This window comes from Cherax quadricarinatus, chromosome 29, assembly GCF_038502225.1.
Source record: "Cherax quadricarinatus isolate ZL_2023a chromosome 29, ASM3850222v1, whole genome shotgun sequence".
Taxonomy (NCBI): Eukaryota; Metazoa; Arthropoda; class Malacostraca; order Decapoda; family Parastacidae; genus Cherax; species Cherax quadricarinatus.
In genome coordinates this window covers 1,995,229-2,019,228 of record NC_091320.1, presented here as the reverse complement: position 1 = coordinate 2,019,228, position 24,000 = coordinate 1,995,229, and the positions used below count along the sequence as shown (strand labels likewise).

At 37.1% G+C, this 24,000-nt stretch overlaps 2 protein-coding genes across 2 annotated transcripts in view; both read left to right on the top strand.

Moving 5' to 3' along the window:
• The window catches only part of LOC138853364 (receptor-type tyrosine-protein phosphatase H-like), a 30,179-nt gene extending 23,737 nt beyond the window's left edge, over window positions 1–6,442 (top strand). Inside the window, exon 9 of the mRNA XM_070089589.1 lies at window positions 6,313–6,442. Coding sequence (XP_069945690.1) covers window positions 6,313–6,366 — 54 coding nt within the window. The 3' untranslated portion in view covers window positions 6,367–6,442. The remainder of the gene's footprint in view (window positions 1–6,312) is intronic.
• A 31-nt stretch (window positions 6,443–6,473) lies between these two features.
• LOC128690658 (protein sidekick-1) overlaps window positions 6,474–24,000 on the top strand; it is a 22,578-nt gene continuing 5,051 nt past the window's right edge. Inside the window, exons 1-9 of the mRNA XM_070089588.1 lie at window positions 6,474–6,600; window positions 8,193–8,513; window positions 10,950–11,240; window positions 14,552–14,836; window positions 15,891–16,184; window positions 17,499–17,704; window positions 18,628–18,812; window positions 20,402–20,449; window positions 23,724–23,823. Of these exons, the coding sequence (XP_069945689.1) occupies window positions 6,591–6,600; window positions 8,193–8,513; window positions 10,950–11,240; window positions 14,552–14,836; window positions 15,891–16,184; window positions 17,499–17,704; window positions 18,628–18,812; window positions 20,402–20,449; window positions 23,724–23,823 (1,740 nt within the window). The 5' untranslated portion in view covers window positions 6,474–6,590. The remainder of the gene's footprint in view (window positions 6,601–8,192; window positions 8,514–10,949; window positions 11,241–14,551; window positions 14,837–15,890; window positions 16,185–17,498; window positions 17,705–18,627; window positions 18,813–20,401; window positions 20,450–23,723; window positions 23,824–24,000) is intronic.

Sequence of the window (24,000 nt, the reverse complement as noted above, 5' to 3'; positions counted from 1 at the left end):
TATTAGACAGGGACTGGCATCTATTGTTATTTATGGCTAAATAAATTACGAATCAAATGATCTATTTATACTAGGCTAACATGAATTACGAATAAAGGACCTTTGGTGCTCTAGTCACTTACGAATTAATTATTTAAATATTCATATTCTCATGTAAAAAAAAAAGTTATTTCCATTCACGGGCAAAATTTCTCAAGTTATGAAAATAATTCTGATTCTGATTTTCATTTATTTACATTTATATCAGCTGGTGGTGCGAATTTCCAGTTATAAAACATTGTATGATAACAGTGGCGGCTTATATAGAACAGGTAACTTTATAATTATAGGCACTGTACAGTCTGAAGCTTGACCTTCTTGTACTCGGTGGATTGTGGTAAATATATCTGTGCTGTTCCCAGTCAACCTCGTGGATAAACCAGCATTTACCTGACGGGTGTTGTGCCAGCCTCTGGAAATAAGAGGGTTTACCCTTTTTGCTCCTCACCCATTTTTTGAGATGGAAAATTCCTATTCTGCTATATATATATGTATATATATATATATTATATATATATATATATATATATATATATATATATATATATATATATATATATATATATATATATATATATATATATATATATATATATATATATATATATATATATGTGTGTGTGTGTGTGTGTGTGTGTGTCGTGCCGAATATGTAAAACTTGCGATTTTGGCTTAAGTAGCAACGCTATTCTTGCCGAATAAGGCAACTGAAAATTTATGTATGCAATAATTTCGCAAAAAATAGTTCTGAACCTGACGAAAAAAATCTATTTCATTGTGTTTGTTTATTATTAAATCATTGTAAACTTATCTAAAATATGTTTAGTTCGATGAGGCAAAATTAAACTGTGCATATTATAATAAGGTTAAGTAAGTTTTCTAAGATTATTTTGGCACAAAATTATTAATTTTTACATTACCATAAATGAACAAATATATATCTTTAAACGTATAAGATAAAATTTTAGAAAGGACTTAATTTTAAATGAGTTCTTGCTAATTGACCAGTTTTATCTATTTGGCACGACTTATATATAAATAGGATACATTCAAGCTCAATGTAGAGAAGGGCAGGATAAATTCCGCTCCTTAGATCAAGATCTTCTCAGCAGTAACAAGATAATCTCAGCAGTAACATGATCCTCTCAGCAGTAACATGATCCTCTCAGCAGTAACAAGATCCTCTCAGCAGTAACAAGATCCTGTCAGTAGTAACATGATCCTCTCAGCAGTAACATGATCCTCTCAGCAGTAACATGATCCTCTCAGCAGTAACAAGACCCTCTCAGTAGTAACATGATCCTCTCAACAGTAACATGATCCTCTCAGCAGTAGCATGATCCTCTCAGCAGTAGCTTGATCCTCTCAGCAGTAACAAGATCCTCTCAGTAGTAACAAGATTCTCTCAGCAGTAGCATGATCCTCTCATCAGTAGCTTGATCCTCTCAGCAGTAACAAGATCCTCTCAGTAGTAACATGATCCTCTCAGTAGTAACAAGATACTCTCAGCAGTAACATGATCCTCTCAGTAGTAACATGATCCTCTCAGCAGTAACAATATCCTCTCAGCAGTAACATGATCCTCTCAGTAGTAACATGATCCTCTCAACAGTAACAAGATCCTCTCAGCAGTAACAATATCCTCTCAGCAGTAACATGATCCTCTCAGCAGTAACATGATCCTCTCAACAGTAACAAGATCCTCTCAGCAGTAACAAGATCCTCTCAGCAGTAACAATATCCTCTCAGCAGTAACATGATCCTCTCAGCAGTAACAATATCCTCTCAGCAGTAACATGATCCTCTCAGTAGTAACATGATCCTCTCAACAGTAACAAGATCCTCTCAGCAGTAACAATATCCTCTCAGCAGTAACATGATCCTCTCAGCAGTAACAATATCCTCTCAGTAGTAACAAGATCCTCTCAGCAGTAACAAGATCCTCTCAGCAGTAACAATATCCTCTCAGCAGTAACAAGATCCTCTCAGCAGTAACAAGATTATCTCAGCAGTAACATGATCCTCTCAGCAGTAACATGAACCTCTCAGCAGTAACATGATCCTCTCAGCAGTAACAAGATCCTCTCAGCAGTAACAAGATTATCTCAGCAGTAACATGATCCTCTCAGCAGTAACATGAACCTCTCAGCAGTAACATGATCCTCTCAGCAGTAACAATATCCTCTCAGCAGTAACATGAACCTCTCAGTAGTAACATGATCCTCTCAGCAGTAACAAGATCCTCTCAGCAGTAACAAGATCCTCTCAGCAGTAACAAGATCCTCTCAGCAGTAACAAGATCCTCTCAGCAGTAACAAGATCCTCTCAGGAGTAGCAAGATCCTCTCAGGAGTACCAAGATCCTCTCAGCAGTAACAATATCCTCTCAGCAGTAACATGATCCTCTCAGCAGTAACAAGATCCTCTCAGCAGTAACAAGATCCTCTCAGCAGTAACAAGATCCTCTCAGCAGTAACAAGATCCTCTTAGCAGTAATAAGATCCTCTCAGCAGTATCAAGATCCTCTCAGCAGTAACAATATTATCTCAGCAGTAACATTATCCTCTCAGTAGAAACAAAATCCTCTCAGTAGTAACAAGATCATCTCACCAGTATCAAGATCATCTCAGCAGTAACAAGATCATCTCAGCAGTAACAAGATTCTCTCAGCAGTAACAAGATCCTCTCAGTATTAACATGATTCTCTCAGTAGTAACAAGATCCTCTCAGCAGTAACAAGATCCTCTCAGCAGTAACAAGATCCTCTCAGCAGTAACAAGATTCTCTCAGTAGTAACATGATCCTCTCAGTAGTAACATGATCCTCTCAGTAGTAACAAGATCCTCTCAGTAGTAACATGATCCTCTCAGTAGTAACAAGATCATCTCAGCAGTAACATGATCCTCTCAGTAGTAACATGATCCTCTCAGTAGTAACAAGATCATCTCAGCAGTAACAAGATCCTCTCAGCAGTAACAAGATCCTCTCGGCAGTAACAAGATCCTCTCAGTAGTAACATGATCCTCTCAGCAGTAACAAGATCCTCTCAGTAGTAACAAGATACTGTCAGCAGTAACAAGATCCTCTCAGCAGTAACAAGATCATCTCAGCAGTAACAAGATCCTCTCAGCAGTAACAAGATCCTCTCAGCAGTAACAAGATCATCTCACCAGTAACAAGATCATCTCAGCAGTAACAAGATCATCTCAGCAGTAACAATATTATCTCAGCAGTAACATGATCCTCTCAGTAGAAACAAGATCCTCTCAGCAGTAACAAGATCATCTCAGCAGTAACAAGATCATTTCAGAAGTAACAAGATCCTCTCAGAAGTAACAAGATCATCTCAGCAGTAACAAGATCATTTCAGAAGTAACAAGATCCTCTCAGAAGAAACAAGATCATCTCAGCAGTAACAAGATCATCTCAGCAGTAACAAGATCATCTCAGCAGTAACAAGATCATCTCAGCAGTAACAAGATCCTCTCAGAAGTAACAAGATCATCTCAGCAGTAACCTGATCATCTCAGAAGTAACAAGATCATCTCGGCAGTAACAAGATCATCTCAGCAGTAACAAGATCCTCTCAGAAGTAACAAGATCATCTCAGCAGTAACAAGATCATCTCAGCAGTAACAAGATCATCTCAGCAGTAACAAGATCCTCTCAGAAGTAACAAGATCCTCTCAGAAGTAACAAGATCATCTCAGCAGTAACAAGATCATCTCAGCAGTAACAAGATCATCTCAGAAGTAACAAGATCATCTCAGCAGTAAGAAGATCATCTCAGCAGTAACAAGATCATCTCAGAAGTAACAAGATCCTCTCAAAAGTAACAAGATCATCTCAGCAGTAACAAGATCATCTCAGCAGTAACAAGATCATCTCAGAAGTAACAAGATCATCTCAGCAGTAACAAGATCCTCTCAGAAGTAACAAGATCCTCTCAGAAGTAACAAGATCATCTCAGCAGTAACAAGATCATCTCAGCAGTAACAAGATCATCTCAGAAGTAATAAGATCATCTCAGCAGTAACAAGATCCTCTCAGAAGTAACAAGATCATCTCAGAAGTAACAAGATCCTCTCAGAAGTAACAAGATCATCTCAGCAGTAACAAGATCATCTCAGCAGTAACAAGATCATCTCAGAAGTAACAAGATCATCTCAGCAGTAACAAGATCATCTCAGCAATAGTTGTTTCCGTCACTTCAGCTATTATTATATTGTGTAAGTGTCGTGGAAGGACCTGCAGAGTTAACACATTAATTCAGTCTGTCACGCTGCACAAAGGTATTATTAAATTATAAATGAATCATCAGAGGATAATTATTCTATAAAGTGAGCAACATTAGAGCCTTCCTGCACCAATGGAAACATTATTAGTTCCATTTTCAGTTACGCTACCTGTCCATTAGATTTGGATCATGTAAAATTAACCAGATAAAATTAAGATATGCCGCCCTGCAGGGATAATGGACTTACAAAAGAGCCCCCAACCGATGCTTGCCTCTGTCAATCTTCCATTTCGAAGAGAAGTACCCAAGGATCAGTGTTAACTTCCTGGCTATACTTCCCAAGGATCAGTGTTAACTTCCTGGCTATACTTCCCAAGGATCAGTGTTAACTTCCTGGCTATACTTCCCAAGGATCAGTGTTAACTTCCTGGCTATACTTCCCAAGGATCAGTGTTAACTTCCTGGCTATACTTCCCAAGGATCAGTGTTAACTTCCTGGCTATACTTCCCAAGGATCAGTGTTAACTTCCTGGCTATACTTCCCAAGGATCAGTGTTAACTTCCTGGCTATACTTCCCAAGGATCAGTGTTAACTTCCTGGCTATACTTCCCAAGGATCAGTGTTAACTTCCTGGCTATACTTCCCAAGGATCAGTGTTAACTTCCTGGCTATACTTCCCAAGGATCAGTGTTAACTTCCTGGCTATACTTCCCAAGGATCAGTGTTAACTTCCTGGCTATACTTTTACAAGCTTGATGAATTACAATGAAAAACAACTTGATCAGTCTTACCTATAGTTGTTAAGTTTACCTATAATTATTAAGTTTACCTATAGTTATTAAATTTACGTATAGTTATTAAGTTTACCTATATGACTCACGAAATCGTAATGACACGATTTCAAACAAACCATACAACGGACGGGGATTGAACCCGCGGTCAGAGAGTCTCAAAACTCCAGACGGTCGCGTTAGCCACTGGACAAGCTAGCCACAATAAGATTCGTCCAACTAGGTATATTTCTACACCATAGGAAGGTTAGCATAGGCCACCACTGTGACCACAAATGCAAGTTTTTACAGACGAATCTCCAGCTAGCGTGGCCGTGACGAACTCTAGCTCAAGTCCCCTCAAAGCTGGATGAATCTTATTGTGGCTAGCTGGCCCAGTGGCTAACGTGACGGTCTGGAGTTTTGAGACTCTCTGATCGCGAGTTCTAACCCCACCCGTGGTATGGTAAGTTTACCTATAGTTATTAAGTTTACATATAGTTATTAAGTTTACCTACAGTTATAAGTTTATCTACAGTTATAAGTTTATTAAGTTTACCTACAGTTACTAACTTCACGTTTCGCACCACGATCGTCATTTGAGTAACAACAGAGTACTGTATAAGTTGCGCATCAAAGAGTTACTTAGTTATTATTATTGTATTTCCAGTCTCTTAAATTCTAATTGTTTAAGGTGTAAGTATTATATGTTGTTTGTAATGCAGTTTGAACTTAAAAGAAAATTCCAAATTCCAATCTACATTTCTGTGAAAGTAATCTAAATATATGATGCTTGTATATATATCGTATATATATGTATATATATGTATATATATATATGTATATATATATATATATATATATATATATATATATATATATATATATATATATATATATATATATATATATATATATATATATATATGTATGTATATATATATATATATATATATATATATATATATATATATATATATATATATATATATATATATATATATATATATATATATATATATATATATATATGTATGTATGTATATATATCGCTTGTATGCATTCGATAGTAGTCTGTTATAAACATAACTCAGCAAGCTATATAACTTTAGCTATAAGTGTCATTCTTGCCTGACAGTCTTAATGCCCTTCTTAAGTAAAACAATGATGCAGTGGACCTTGGTGAGATAATTTATCTTCTGTAATTCAAAAGTTAACTTTCATATATACCTCATCTAGCAAAGTAACTTTAGCATTGTTCCACAGCTCCTCCAGCATCACCAGTCACCTGTCATGAAGCAACCTCCGTTTACAGTCTGACTGTCACCTGGAGTAAACCTGACACACGCTGTGTAGTTAGTGACTACAAGGTAAACTACACAGGAGTTGTCCTGTGGTCGGACAACTACACAGAAAACACCATAAAAGTTTACTCTACACATGTTGACCTGACTGACTTAACACCTTGGACAAATTACACCGTGTGTGTTGCTGGAGTGGTTAATAACTTTATTGGAGAATGGGACTGTTGCTGCTCTACCACCATGCAAGCAGGTGAGTTAATGGTGACATTATCACCACTGCTTGCAAGACAGGTGAGGTACTGGTGACATCACTGCTACGTTGTAAGCAGTCTAGTTAATGGTGACGTTATCACCGCTGTTTACCAGACAGGTGAGGTACTAGTGACATTATCGCCACTACGTTGTAGGCAGTCTAGTTAATGGTGACATAAACACCACAGCCGTGGAGACAGCCGACATTCTGGTGACGTGTATCACGTGCATTAAACAGAGACACTCGTCATCAATTTTATATTATATTCATATATCTGAGGGCAGTTTAGAATTATGTCAGTCTACCTCACAAGTCTCATAATATTTCATACTAAACTTCTGGGGACAATAACTTTTCCATCATAACTTAAGGAACCATCTGTGTCTGACACTGTCAGTAAGGAGCCATCTCTGTGTCTGATACTGTCAGTAAGGAACCATCTGTGTCTGACACTGTCAGTAAGGAGCCATCTCTGTGTCTGATACTGTCAATAAGGAACCATCTGTGTCTGACACTGTCAGTAAGGAGCCATCTGTGTGTCTGACACTGTCAGTAAGGAACCTTCTCTGTGTCTGACACTGTCAGTATTTATCACACAATCTATAACTTCACTATAACCTGTTAAAACAATTTCCCACATTCCCATTATATAACATCATTCATCTGTTGTACAATTTCCCTAATTAAATTCTTCTTGAAGGGATTTGCAATCAAATCTGGTACTTTGTTATCTAACCTAACCTATCCAAATCTAGGCTAAATAAACCTAAACTAATTTAAGCTAACCTACTCTAACCTAGCATAACTTATCGTAAATTAGTTTAAATTAATCAAACTAGCTCTGTTATTTTTTCTATGATTTTTTTTTACCTGTGACTTCATTACCTGTCACTGTTCTAAGTAACTCAGTGAGTAGAAACACGTATCGTGAGGCATATACAATATTATTAACAATGTTTTCTAACATACTGGCCGCCTCCCACCGAGGCAGGGTGACCCGAAAAAAAAGCTAATGTTTTTCTTTTTAAATTTAGTAATTTATACAGGAGAAGGGGTTACTAGCCCTTTGCACCTGGCATCTTAGTTGCCTCTTATGACACGTATGGCTTACGGAGGAATAATTATTCTCCCCTTCCCCATGGAAGATTATTATTATTAAATTATTATTAATAATTAATTATTATTATTAACTTATTAGTAAATTATTCTTATTACATTACCATTATTATTATTATTCTGATAGTTATTCACTAACATCAAAAGAAAACCCTCACATCTGAATCCATAATAGAACGCTTGACGGTATCGCCATTGCTCTTTCGAAATCTCCCAACTCTGGCTGACAAATTTCGTTACCTCATACATGTAGCCGATCCTGTGTGGCGGAGTATGATAGCAAATCATAGCATATTATATCACAATGTAATTATGCTGAATATGAGAACAATAGTGTTACATATTTTGATAATGATTTCAGTTTCAGCATTGACGTTGAAATAAATTTCGATGTATTGTTAGTCATTGAAATTGGTGGATGCTTTGCTATTATGACTGCAGCTTGTGATATCCACATTGTCATTATGTTACAGCCCCTGGAGTGGTATCCAATATATTCGTGAGTACTTTATCTGAGTCATCACTGGAAGTGTGGTGGAGTCCTCCAGATGAACCCAACGGTGTCATCACTAAGTATTACATCAGCTGGACTGCTGACAACCCCGCTGAGAATGACATGGTCAGAAACACCACCAAGTACACCAACACCCACTACACCATCACCAACTCCACCACCACCGACCTCACCATCACTGGACTCTCACCCTGTGTTAACTATACCGTTGCTGTCAAAGCCGCCACGGTTGTAGGTTTCGGTCAGCCGAGTTTACAATACTGTGCAACAAGGAGTACAGGTAAGAGTATTATTTGTATCGATACTCGTTACTTAAAAAAATATTAGGCAATCCATATTTACCCTGTGGGAGGACGGGGGAAAGACTACACAGGCGCATAATGGGTCTCAGATCTGGAATACATTGTTCATTGATGCTAAACAAGTAACTGCGGAACTGAAATATTTCTATGGTTATGTGAATCAATTGCGCAAGACTTTTCTTATTTGTTTCACTTTCTCGTTCGTAAACATTGATCAGCTGAGAGAACAGATTTATTGAACGAGCTCAGCTATTGTAACATTTATAAATCTACAAATTTTATTCTATTATCATCAGCATTATTGCAGTAGTAATAATATCATAATTCCATCATTGTTCTCATCATTAACATTACATCATTGTCTCTGAGTTGGGTTTAGCTCAAAATTATGGTAGTTTGCTTATTTCCAATTAAAATTACATCTATTAATCCCCCCATAATTAAATTTTGATAAAAGTTTTAGGTAGTTCGGCCCAATGAAACAAGTAACCTCACTAGCAACTATATATATATATATATATATATATATATATATATATATAGATAGATATATATATATATATATATATATATATATATATATATATATATACCAATAACAACACTGCGACTAGCCGAGGATTCGAACCCATGTTGTTTTAGCCTGCCTCATGGTGAGCGATAATTCCACGATGCTCTAACCCTCAGGACCTCCCAGTCCTAATTCCAGTTTGGTTAATTTTATGCGAAGTGATTTATATGATGGTTCAAGTTATGTTAAACAATACATTGGAATACTTATTACGATTTTTTTTTTCATTTTCATTGTTCATTATAAATCGACGTTCATTGTATTATTTAAAGAGATGATTTTGTTTAATTATGTTCTTGACTAAGTTTGATAAAAATGATTATTTTTCAGTTATTTTTGTTTTCGTACAATCAACGCCATTTTATATGATAGCTAATTATTTAAATTATTGTTATACAACCTTGAACAGCCAGTATTTGTACGTTCATATATAGGTAACACTTGTACAATCATGTACAGTCCACACTTGTACAATCATGTACAGTCCACACTTGTACAATCATGTACAGTCCACACTTGTACAATCATGTACAGTCCACACTTGTACAATCATGTACAGTCCACACTTGTACAATCATGTACAGTCCACACTTGTACAATCATGTACAGTCCACACTTGTACAATCATGTACAGTCCACACTTGTACAATCATGTACAGTCCACACTTATACAATCATATACAGTCCACACTTGTACAATCATGTACAGTCCACACTTGTACAATCATATACAGTCCACACTTGTACAATCATGTACAGTCCACACTTGTACAATCATGTACAGTCCACACTTGTACAATCATGTACAGTCCACACTTGTACAATCATGTACAGTCCACATTTGTACAATCATGTACAGTCCACACTTGTACAATCATGTACAGTCCACACTTGTACAATCATGTACAGTCCACACTTGTACAATCATATACAGTCCACACTTGTACAATCATGTACAGTCCACACTTGTACAATCATGTACAGTCCACACTTGTACAATCATGTACAGTCCACATTTGTACAATCATGTACAGTCCACACTTGTACAATCATGTACAGTCCACACTTGTACAATCATGTACAGTCCACACTTGTACAATCATGTACAGTCCACACTTGTACAATCATGTACAGTCCACACTTGTACAATCATGTACAGTCCACACTTGTACAATCATGTACAGTCCACACTTGTACAATTATGTACAGTCCACACTTGTACAATCATGTACAGTCCACACTTGTACAATCATGTACAGTCCACACTTGTACAATCATGTACAGTCCACACTTGTACAATCATGTACAGTCCACACTTGTACAATCATGTACAGTCCACACTTGTACAATCATGTACAGTCCACACTTGTACAATCATGTACAGTCCACACTTGTACAATCATGTACAGTCCACACTTGTACAATCATGTACACTCCACACTTGTACAATCATGTACAGTCCACACTTGTACAATCATGTACAGTCCACACTTGTACAATCATGTACACTCCATACTTATCCAACAATGTTCACTTCACACTTGAACAGTCATCAGAAATCCACAGATGCTGTATAACCATGTACAGTCTATACTTGTACAATTATCCACACTCCTCACCTGTACAAATATGCGCAGCCCACTGGTACAACCATGTACAGCCCTTACTTGTGTACAACTATGTGCAGCCCACACTCGTTGTGATTACACTTCAGTTTGTTGTTAACGCATTGAAGGTAAAATGTAACGTCAGATCTCGTCATGTTAGTTGTACATTTTTCGTAAAGATTTAATTTAATTTACACTTTTTGTATAAAGTAACACAACAGTTTATTTATCCGCAGCTTCAGACCCGCCTCAGATGTTGACAGCAGATAAGGTGAAGAACCAGTCCGACAAGTTGACTGTGAACTGGACAACACCTGTGGCTCCAGGACCTCTGTGTCCCGTCACTAACTACAGTGTCACCTGGGATAATACAGACACGCAGGTTCTGGTGAATTCGGCGATCACCAGTGATACACACTTCACCATTAGTAACCTGGAAGCTTATACCAACTACAACGTCTGCGTGGTTGCCATAAATCCACTACATTCTGAGCCAAGCTGTACTGTCTCCCAAACCGACAAAGATAGTGAGTGAATAACAATTCTGTTTACCTATGATAGATTGCAAGAGACAGTAATTAAAATTTTAATAACGTATTAATCTTTGAAACAAATATAATATCAATTTGTTGAGCATTAATTAGGTACAAAATATCTTTTGGGGTTTATATCATGAAGTTATTTTTTCCTGTTGTGTGAGCATGTGAGTTGGACTCATGTTTGGAGTTAAATTAGCTTCTACCACTTCCCTAGTGCATGTTACTTGCTCATTGTTCTTGTATTCAGGAAAGTTTTCCTTATCTGTTTTATTCATTTTTTACCTTCTGTTTGTTTTTCCTTGTTCTTGTCCTAATCCATTGCAACAGTGTATCTGTATACAAATTTCTGAGAGACCCGAGCGTATTTAAAATTTGTGGATCTGTTCCATCTCTCGAGCATTTCTTCTATTGTGAGATTAAGCTATTTACCAAAACTGTAACCAATAACACGAAGGACAAACAAGTATGTTTTTACTAATGTAAGACCTGAACACGACTGGACTTCTCTCGACCACTAGGCTGCGGAGTTGCAATAAAGAGAGCAAACCTCATTTGGTTATGTTAAGAAGCGTATAATTTGTAACGTAAACCACACGTTTTTCATGTGTATCTTCCCTCAGCCATCAGTCGTAGTGGTAATTTGGTAAATCAAGGTCTTATCCCTTCAGTGTCAATGTTCCCGGCTCCGCACATAGCCTCAGCTTCGATTTCTTTTTAGCCATAGATGTTAAAAGCGACCTTCTTAACCGCTACTAGACCCCTCATCATATTCACTCCTATCAGTTCTGTGCCATCGGTCAGCCGGGTTCCATAGCCTCCCATCTATTGCGCATCTTCCAACTGATTACAGAGTCTTCTATGGCCTGGACCACAAAAACTAATCTCTTAGTCCAAAGGCATTACACAAAATGTAGGATTCCGATCACAATACTCCGCCATGTAATAATGGCACCCAAGTTAACTTCCTCTGGAGACGTGGGATGTGATTCTGATCACAACACAGGTGAAGACTATTTTCAGTTACTGACCTCTGCTGTGCTGCACAACTCTGAACCTACAACTGCGCTGTCCCATATTGTAGTATTCTGCCTTGACGTTAAGCTGATATACAGTAGTCACCTCCAGCCTTCCCATACAGCATGAAGGTTTTCTTCTTTGTAAAATCTTATGTGACTAGTTTTGGCTTGCGCAGCCCTTATTAAGCGACACTTATTGCGTTTTTATGACCGCACACTTCATAAGCATGAAATCGTTTAACTCTCTGGCTCTGTGTCCATGGACACGTTTAAAATATATGGAGGAGAGTTTCACGCTGACCACAGCCCACACAGGTGATACTGTGCAGTGTCGTATTTTCCTTTGATATCCTTGCAAATATTAGTTTACAATACCTAAGTCAAGACGATGTGATCAATCCACTATCCTTAAAGAAATAGTTTGTGGTCAGCCCCTGAGCTTGGAGTATACCTGGAGAGGGTTTCGGGGGTCAGCGCCCCCGTGGCTTGGTCTGAGACCTGGCCTCGTGGTGGATCAAGCAGACGTACGAACCACAGCCCGACTGGTCAGGTACTGATTTTAGGTGGAGATGTGTTAGACCTCATAATCTTGAACAATGTGAAGGTGTTGAATGAGAGAGACTGAGAATAGAGACGACAACATTTACAGGAGGAGAAACACACTCGTAGAAGTAAGACCATAAGACGTGAGTTACAACACAGCAATGTTGAAAATTATATAAAATACCGAGAAGTTGATGATTCAGAAACATGTGCAACAGTTGGGAATCTTTATTAATGAAACGTTTCGTCTACACAGTAGACTTCTTCAGCCAAATACAGAGGTTGCAAGAATAGTAGTGAATTGACGATGATTGTAATCAGTCCATCAACCTTGTAGAAATAGTATTTGAGGTGGTCAGTCCCTCAGCCTGGAGAAGAGTTCTTGCTATACCTACTTACACTTTGGTCACACTACACATGTATGTACAAGCGTATATGTACAAAAACCACTCTGGGTTTTCTTCTATTGTCGTACTAGTTCTTGTTTATTTCCTCTTATCTCCATGGGGAAGTGGAACAGAATTCTTCGTCCGTAAGTCATACATGTCGTAAGAGGAGACTAAAATGTAGGGAGCAAGGGGCTAGTAACCCCTTCTTTTTGGGCGATCCTGCCTCTGTGGGATATTGCAGGTGAGTTTCGAAGATATATGTATATATATATATATATATATATATATATATATATATATATATATATATATATATATATATATATATATATATATATATATATATTTATATATATTTATATATATATATATATATATATATTTATATATATATATATATATATATATATATATATATATATATATATATATATATATATATATATATATATATATATATATACATGTATATATAAATATATATACATGTATATATATATATATATATACATATATATACATATATATAATGTATGTATATATATATAAATATATATACATGCACATATATATATACATATATATATATATATATATATATATATATATATATATATATATATATATATATACATGTATGCATATATATATATATATATATATATATATATATATATATATATATATATATATATATATATATATATATATATATATATATATATATACATGTATGTATATATATATATATATATATATATATATATATATATATATATATATATATATTATATATATACATATATATATATATATATATATATACATGTATATATATATATATATATATATATATATATATATATATATATATATATATATATATATATATATATATATATATATATATTGCACAAGAGAACTCGCAAGTAGGCAATACAAAATTTATATAGTGTGAAATATATATTTGAGTAATACACTGCGGTCCTCCTAAGGTGATCAAAATTTAATAGAGAAAACCAGCTTACGTAAAATCGTGGTTACTTGACTTAATTAAGGCAAGTGTTGTATCAAGTGTTGTATTAAGTCAGGCAGGGGAACAAGCTTACTCGGGAGAGGCTCATTTTTGGTATTATGTTTGCACTGATTTTGTGAGAACTTGATGTATGATGATGATGATGATGATGATGATGATGATGATGATGATGATGATGATGATGATGATGATGATGATGATGATGATGATGATGATGATGATGATGATGATGATGATAAAATTAACAGTTTGTACATTACATTAGTCTTAAATTATTCATTTCAACACAGTTTATTGCACATGTTGATGTTACAGAGCCTGGACCTCCTTGCAATATCGTTACACCTTACCAGGATGCATCGTCGCTGTTGATAGGCTGGAGTCCTCCTGAGGAACCCAGAGGCGTAATAACCAACTACAGTGTTACCTGGAGTCCACCAAATATATATAATCTTAGTGAGACTGTTGTGGAAGGAACAACGACCAAGTATATTATCACAAACCTGGAACCCTGTACTTACTACAACATCACTGTTACTGCAGCCAACTTCTTGGGTTATGGTGAATATGGCAGCATCCTGGTCACCACTGATGGTACTCGTGAGTAAAACCATATTCCTTTTATATATAAGTAGCTGCATTCTTGATAATATAAAATTATGTGAGTTCCTCTCATTACCAGATGAGAATAAGATAAAAGAAGCAGAAATTTTAACTTTTAGTGAAGCTTTTGGGTTGTGATAAGTCTAGATTCGTTTACTAAATTATATTATACTCCAAATCCCCTGTTTTTTTTTTCGTTTAATATCATGCTAAAGAACTAAAAGATCCCTTATATTTAAGTCTCATTTTTGTTTGATCTAATATCACAGCTCTCCAAGGGGTTCTAATTAGTTCTAGTTTACTCTGTTCATAATGATATCAGTTAAGATTACATATATATTTGGTGGCCTAAATTCTTGCTTCACAAGTTCTGAGACTCTTATTTATCCTGACGTACCAATATTTTATACATAATGTCAGTGTGACAGAGCTGACTCAGCTTCCACTACTCATGTCTTATCTTCACGAGGCAGTTTACTGAACATTGTATCACACCACAACTTCTCTGAAAAGATGAGAGGTTCCAGTCATTGTCGGTTTTTGAGACATCAGATATTAAATAATGAAGGAACGTCACTCTGAGGTTGCGAACCTTGTGGTATATTTTAAATGTTTACATTTAAAAAATCAAAATAACTGTACAGTAATATATATATATATATATATATATATATATATATATATATATATATATATATATATATATATATATATATATATATATATATATATATATATATATATATATATATATATGCAATTTTCACTTTCAATTGCTGAAATTTATGCTTAATACATGTAAAAGTTTGACCTCGTTTTTTTCTGCAGGATTGTACGGGGATTCCTGATACCTTGCTTCTCTAACGTTTATTGATCCTTAGGCAGTAATATGCAGGTTTATCAAGTGTAGTAGTGTGACTCGGGATTTATTCAATAGCTAATTAACCAGACCATTAGTCCCCGTGTGAAGTAGAGCAGTTTTTATGTTATTTCTTGGTTAAATTAATTCGTTGAGTGTTTCTTAAACAAGATTTTTTTTTGTGTTTTCCAGCTCCAGCAGCACCGTCGTCAGTGTTATGTAGGGAGGCCACTTCCCCTCGCACGATGACTGTCTCCTGGCCTCATGTTATCTCAAATTGCGTAATGCTCAACTACAGGGTAAACTACACTGGGAACGTCCTGTGGTCAAACTACAACACATACGACACACAAGATTCTACAGTGACTTACGTAGACTTGACTGACTTAACGCCGTGGACAAGCTACACTGTGTGTGTAGCAGGATTAGTTGTCAGGAACGTTGTAGGTGCATCAAACTGTTGCAGCTCGACAACACCCCAGGCAGGTGAGTTACTTAAGACAGTCTCTCGACTTTCCAGGAATAAGACGATTATACGTACTCTTCATCTAGTTTGTTCCATTTACTTTCTGTGCTATCCTGAAACTAAAAATGTATTCCTTAACGAGCTGGTACTCGTGTATTTAACAGTCCCCTGTGTCCCATAGCTGTCTCAGTCTCTCATGTCTCACAATATATCTAACTAAATGGTCCAAGTCGGGCCGGGGCGTCGTCGTGGGCTTCTCTCTTTTATGTGCGGGTTATTTGTGTATCACAATATATCTCTATCTACTTTGTCTGGTTCTCTGAATATTCTATTATAAACATGTTCCCTCTGGTCTTGGGGTTGTTAGATAACATTTTTGAAGTAGCTCCTCTTAGTAAATTCTCAATTCTGGCACTAGTCTTGGTCCCAGCCTTTGCAAGAGACTCATTTAAGGAGAGACATCCGTAATTTATCCAAAGGAAGACATGCATGGTTTATCTATTCCACAAGATTCTGAGGCTGAGGCTTGATTTGATGTAAATGACTTTACATACCAAATATAGATAGATCTGGCAATTATCTTAGGAATTTTTGCACTTCTAGAAAATGGGACCATTTAAAAGGAGACATCTGTAATTTATTCAAAGGAAGACTGCCATAGTTTATCTGTCCTACAAGATTCTAAGGCAGACACTGGTTTAGCCACCAACAAAACAAGTGGGGAAAATGGACCCTAATTCCTCGGTGTAGAACCACACTTAAGACAATCCAACGCATTCATATAAGAGTCAGATTTTTGGTAATGTACAATTACCTCGACAATAAATGAATCAAATTTGAACAATCCGCCACTATTTTTGTATAATGACTGGTTATCATGTTTTATAATTCCCGATTCTACAATATTCAGTTCAAGCCAAGTGGAACAAGGGACAATGACTGGCTTCCGACCAATTTGCCGAGATATTTACAAACACTAATGTGGCTGAAAATCGTGTTCGATTCCTGAGCAGTTCGTATCGTTTTCCAAGGCTGTTTATGCTTGTCCAGCGAACCTTAGAACTTGTGTGCTTGTGGCACAAGATGTTGAACCACTGTGTTAGAACGGTCTCTAAAAAAAATGGTGGATATGATGCTTACACTGGAGGAGGATCGTCTTGGTTTTGAGCTGTAAAGGGACTAATTTGAACACTGAACAAGTTAGGACATCAGTTGATGGACTCTGCCATTGTCTAGTACTTGGAATACTTCTCTCAGATCGCTCCGTGAACGAAATACATTCATTTACTCAAAATTAATTTAATTATGATTTTTATTCTTTTTGTCACTGACAGTTCCTGGGATGCCAGCTCAGTTTAACCAAACGTTTTCAAGCATAAAGAGCGTGACTGTGTCTTGGGTTCAACCCGAAGAGCTTAATGGTGAGCTGACAGCCTACCAGCTAGCCTGGCCTGGTCACTTCACCAACCTCACAGCTAACTCCACCACCTACACAATCTCCGGTCTTCGTCCACATTCACACTACGATGTTACTTTGAAGGTAAGTTAAGGGACACAGACACAACCAATTTGATATTTTATTGTGGCAACGTTTCGTTCTCCAGGAGCTTTGTGCGGTAAACTGAGAACGGCTCTTTTGGTTTGCTCCAACCAGGGCACGGTGCCCCGTGGCCTGCTGGCAAAAGTTCTCGCCTCAGACGGCGAGGGTCCGGGTTCGATTCCCGGCGAAGGGGTGGAAACATTCGACGTGTTTCCTTACACCGGTTGTTTATATTCACCCATCAGTAAAAAAGCGACTTTCTGTGTACTAGTATGTCACTGATGTCAACTGTATACCTTGTACATGTACTGGTAGTAAATAAAGATTATTATATTACATTATCATTAAATTCTTAGTGAAAGATCCGGATTAACTTCGGATTTGTTTGTGTAAATTCGCCTGAAATGCCTGGGCATGATAGTGGCGATCTTTGTACTTAGCAAATCGAAATTGTAATTACACATTGTAACCTTTACAAAGAAATAATAAACTTATTATTATTAGTATTATTATTGAACGGTTATCGATATTGATTTGTGGAGACTTACATTATATAAAGGGGGAGGGGGGAGGGGGGATGGGGGAGGGGGGATGGAGAATACCACTTCTGGGTCACACAATAACCAAATTTCTGTAAACTCAGCATTGTAATCCTTATAGAGAATAAACTTTGAATTTGAATTTGAATATATCTGGTGACATTTATGCTCGCAGGTGAAAGCAGCAAAAACTAAATTATATGGTATACTAAAGAAAATAGATAATAAATTATTAAATGTTATACTCTGTGATGCTAAATGAGAAGAAAAAGTCACTTCATATAATGTTATTTCCCATAACTGATTTTATTGAAATCAACTCAAACCTGATGAGCATTTATCAGGCAGTGGCAGCTCGAACCTAAGTTTCACTTCCTCTTTCAGGCAAGTACAGCGGCAGGCTGGGGAGATGCTGTCCGGATACAAGTCAAGACTGAGATGGGCGGTAACACTGGAGTTATTGTCGGGGGGTTGGTGGGAGGCCTCGCACTGATGGCTGTCCTAGTCGTTGCTACCGTCTTCGAGGACGAACTGAAGAAGAAAATGAAGACTGTTATACCCAAGCAATGGTATTGGTGTCTCATTCGCTTCTGAGAATATACAAAGTTCGCTGTCTTTTATGTTGTTTGGTAGACAGCAGCTACCCAGGAAAGTACGACCATTCTGACAAATGAGTGTGAAACAGGAACCTGTAATTGTTTTACATAATGGCAGGATTGCTGGCGTGTTTTCTTTGTGCTCTATACTTTCCCTGCCTCAGCTCTGTGTTCTATGTCTTCCCAACATCAGCTCTGTGTTCTATATCTTCCCTACCTCAGCTCTGTGCTCTATACTTTCCCTACCTCAGCTCTGTGTTCTATACCTTCCCTACTTCAGCTCTGTGCTCTATACCTTCCCTACCTCAGCTCTGTGCTCTATGCTTTCCCTACCTCAGCTGTGTTCTATATCTTCCCTACCTCAGCTCTATGTTCTATATCTTCCCTACCTCAGCTCTATGTTCTATATCTTCCCTACCTCAGCTCTGTGTTCTATATCTTCCCAACCTCAGCTCTATGTTCTATATCTTCCCTACCTCAGCTCTATGTTCTATATCTTCCCTACCTCAGCTCTATGTTCTATATCTTCCCTACCTCAGCTCTATGTTCTATATCTTCCCAACCTCAGCTCTGTGTTCTATATCTTCCCTACCTCAGCTCTGTGCTCTATACTTTCCCTACCTCAGCTCTGTGTTCTATATCTTCCCTACCTCAGCTCTGTGTTCTATATCTTCCCTACCTCAGCTCTGTGCTCTATACGTTCCCTACCTCAGCTCTGTGTTCTATATCTTCCCAACCTCAGCTCTATGTTCTATATCTTCCCTACCTCAGCTCTGTGCTCTATGTCTTCCCTACCTCAGCTCTATGTTCTATATCTTCCCTACCTCAGCTCTATGTTCTATATCTTCCCTACCTCAGCTCTATGTTCTATATCTTCCCTACCTCAGCTCTATGTTCTATATCTTCCCTACCTCAGCTCTATGTTCTATATCTTCCCTACCTCAGCTCTGTGCTCTATACTTTCCCTACCTCAGCTCTGTGTTCTATATCTTCCCTACCTCAGCTCTGTGTTCTATATCTTCCTTACCTCAGCTCTGTGCTCTATACCTTCCCTACCTCAGCTCTGTGCTCTATACTTTCCCTACCTCAGCTGTGTTCTATACCTTCCCTACCTCAGCTCTGTGTTCTATATCTTCCCTACCTCAGCTCTGTGCTCTATACCTTCCCTACCTCAGCTCTATGTTCTATATCTTCCCTACCTCAGCTCTGTTCTATATCTTCCCTACCTCAGCTCTGTGTTCTATATCTTCCCTACCTCAGCTCTGTGCTCTATACCTTCCCTACCTCAGCTCTGTGCTCTGTATCTTCCCTACCTCAGCTCTGTGCTCTATGCCTTCCCTACCTCAGCTCTGTGCTCTCTACCTTCCTCTCCTTGTATATTTCTGGCAAGAAATTCTCTATATTATCTAGGTCTGTGATACTCGGTACTTTCCTTTTACCTGTCTAATTTTCCAGCTCTCTGGAAAAAGTCCAGAAACACTTTTCTTATTAAGCTTTCCACATGAAATATGAAATTTTGCACCCCACATTCAGTAATCAATCACTCTTATTTTTCTGACCAGGTACTCGTACAAGTTCCACACACCTTTTTCCGATTCTCCATTCCGACGGTAAGAACTCTTGTTGTTGTCGTACACGAGTGTGTGTGTATTTCTGGCTAACTTGAAGGTGTTTCTGTAGCAATTTCAACCATCTTCAGCTTGATAACGCTAGAAGTCTCGTACTGTAATGACATTAGATGGACGTGTGGTGGTGTTTGGTTACGAGACAATGGACCTGTTAGAACAACCTTTCTCAGTCACCCTTAAGGGAGATACTATTGTTGCGTAAGCGATTGCTTAAACTAGCATTTTTTCATTAATTAAATTGTCATCGTCAAATAATATTTTTTTCCTAGTTTTAGGCTGTTGGAACAAATTCATTTTTTGTAATAAATATAAACGAAGTAATTATTGGTTCCTCTGTGATAACTTGAGAATGACTCATCTGAATGGGTTCAAACTTTCAAGATGGGTCAGTTTTACTATGAGGAAGGTTTGTATATTACTGAGTAGTGCATCATATATTTCACTATTTTTATTAAACAAATTGAGATATTAGCTTTAATTTTAATACCGGAGAATGGTTATTAATATACCTTTTTAATGAACAAATTCGTATAACAGTTTTTCTTGATTGAAGAATTGAGACACTTATGCAACACATGGGAATCTATATTGAAGAAACGTTTCGCCACACAGTGGCTTCATTAGTTCAATACAAAGTTGAAATGGGTAAGGAGAGGAGAAGTTTGAGGTAATCAGTCCCTCAACCTGGAATCGATGTGTTCAGTCCATCACTCTTGTAGGAACACATCGATTCCAGGTTGAGGGACTGATTACCTCAAAACTTCTACTCTCCTTACCCATTTCAACTTTGTATTGGACTGATGAAGCCACTGTGTGGCGAAACGTTTCTTCAATATAGATTCCCATGTGTTGCATAAGTGTCTCAATTCTTCAACTTGTAGGTTTTCAAAACCATTCATCACAGTTTTTCTTGATTCCTGGAGAATATTTCTTCCGATCAGCTTCGAATATTCAAAATTATTGTGTATCTTAAGGGGCGCTTGAGTTCCCTTGTCTTTTAACTTGTTCATTTTACCATTATATCTACCTTGTCCATGATTATTATCGCATTTCCTTTATCTGCTTCCGTAAGGTGAAGTCCAGGATCTTTCCTTATTCATGGGATAACTTAAAATAAATATGCCTTATTCACCATATTATTGATATTATATACCTTAATACAGTGATTAACCTGGAGTTTACCTGGAGAGAGTTTCGGGGGTCAACGCCCCCGCGGCCCGGTCTGTGACCAGGCCTCCTGGTGTGACCAGGCCTCCTGACACTTTCAAAATACCAGCTACGTCTGTTCACATGTACTACAATTACTAATGATTTTATGCCCTCCAGTTACTTTTGCTTACCTTAATCTATCTATATGATAGCCCAACCTCTGTTTAGCTTATGAGTAAATGTAGCTGGTGACTGACTACCTTTACTCACCTTACTCAGACTATAGTTTAATGCCACATGTTTCCGTTAACATCACCAATGGCTTCACTTGCCATACTCAAGTATTGTACATGTGTCTTATTCATCAACATGTCAGTAATTTATATCCTATATCACTCACTTATTTACCCCTATCTCACCTATGGAATTTGTGCATGGGGCTCAACAACAATAAACCATCTCTGACCACTAATTACCCAACAAAAGGCTGCAGTCAGAATGATAACAAATTCTCACTACAGGCAGCACACTCCACCAACATTCAAAACTCTCAACCTACTCACCGTACAAAACATCCATACTTATTACTGCACCTATTACATACATAGAACACTTAACTCTGATATTAACCCTCCCCTCAAACGTCTCCTTACCAACCTCAACAGAACACACGACCATAACACAAGGCACAGATCACTCTTTGATGTTCCTCGTGTCCATCTCACACTATGCAAAAACTCAATGCACATAAAAGGCCCAAAAATCTGGAATTCATTACCTGTGAATATAAAAGAAACACTGTCTGTTTATAAATTCAAGTCTCTTCTCAAAGATCACTTACTCACCCACAACTAAATAAATAATGAATAATTGTATCTCATAAATTGTATCTCCTAAATGTTTCTCATTATTGTATCTCATAAATGTTTCTCATTATTGTATCTCATAAATGTTTCTCATTATTGTATCTCATAAATGTTTCTCATTATTGTATCTCATAAATGTTTCTCATTATTGTATCTCATAAATGTCAAACCTGTGACCCAATCAAACTTTGTTATTTTTTTAATTACATTACCTAACAGAATACTCCATTCTATTGAATGTACAGCAACACAGTAAATGACCACATGACCTGTCTTTGTAATACTTATTTGTGCTAAATTGTTATCTGTAAAGTAAAAGGACACAAGTGCAACTAATGTGACATTTATTGTGGCAACGTTTCGCTCTCCAGGAGCTTTATCAAGCCAAAACGTTGCCACAATAAATGTCACATTAGTTGCACTTGTGTCCTTTTACTTTACATATTGTCGGTAATTCTACCAACTTTATTACAAATTGTTATCTGTTTACAATAATGTTTTTACCACTTAATATATCATTGCTTAGTTAATCTTAAGTTAATTTTAAGCCTGCCCATAATGATCTGTATACAAGGGGCTTTGGCATGCTACACTGTAATAACTGTATTCCTTTGTACTTCACTGTATCATGTTCAAATTAGGTAAACGTTATGCAAAAATCGCGAACAAGCGACACAAGATGCAAAACATACACAGGGGAAGTTGAATGATAGCTCTAGGCCTTATTGCAACTCGCAATGTTGCGGAAACGAGTAGGAAGTCCATGCAGACTCGTTCAGAGGAACATTTTTGCTCGAGGGAAGGAAAAATGTATTCATATTTTGTTTCTTCGTATCTTTTAAATTTTGCTTTTAATAATATGCAAAGTATTTAAAAAAAAACAGTGTAATGGTCTTCGAGATTATGCTGAAGCTTACTGGTGGCCCGTTAAGAGTAGTGGCTCAGAGACAGCACCTGCTCAGAACAAACTACCCGGGCTCGATTCTGTGGCTCATACTGGCAGCATTGAGCATGTCTCCTTACATCTGTTCGCTCTGGTCACATAGCCGTAAATAGGTATATAAAACTTAGCAGAATGCTATTGGTCGCATATTGTCTAAGAGGATCAAATGACTGGAATAAAAAAAAAATAAGTGATATTTATTAGTTTTCCTGGATTATGTTGGAGGGCCAAACCTATAAGATAGTAATCCACATTAAGGTAGTCTTGTGTTGACATATAAGTACACTGTACTCTACAGAGTGTACAGGCGTCGCACTCCAGACACAACGAAAACGACCACAGTGACAGAAGCTTATAATGAGGACGCAATGGAAAACCAGCTGCAAGAAGATATACAGGTAAGTGATCTGCATATCATGGATGATTATATTGTATTTGTGTATTTTTCCATCTCTTCGGGATTTTATACCATTTATCTGGATCTTTATATAATTTTAATGTTTCATCCATCTTATCATCGAGATGTGTCATCCATCTAGACGTACTAGAGCTGAAGTTGTGCAAACAGGTGCCAG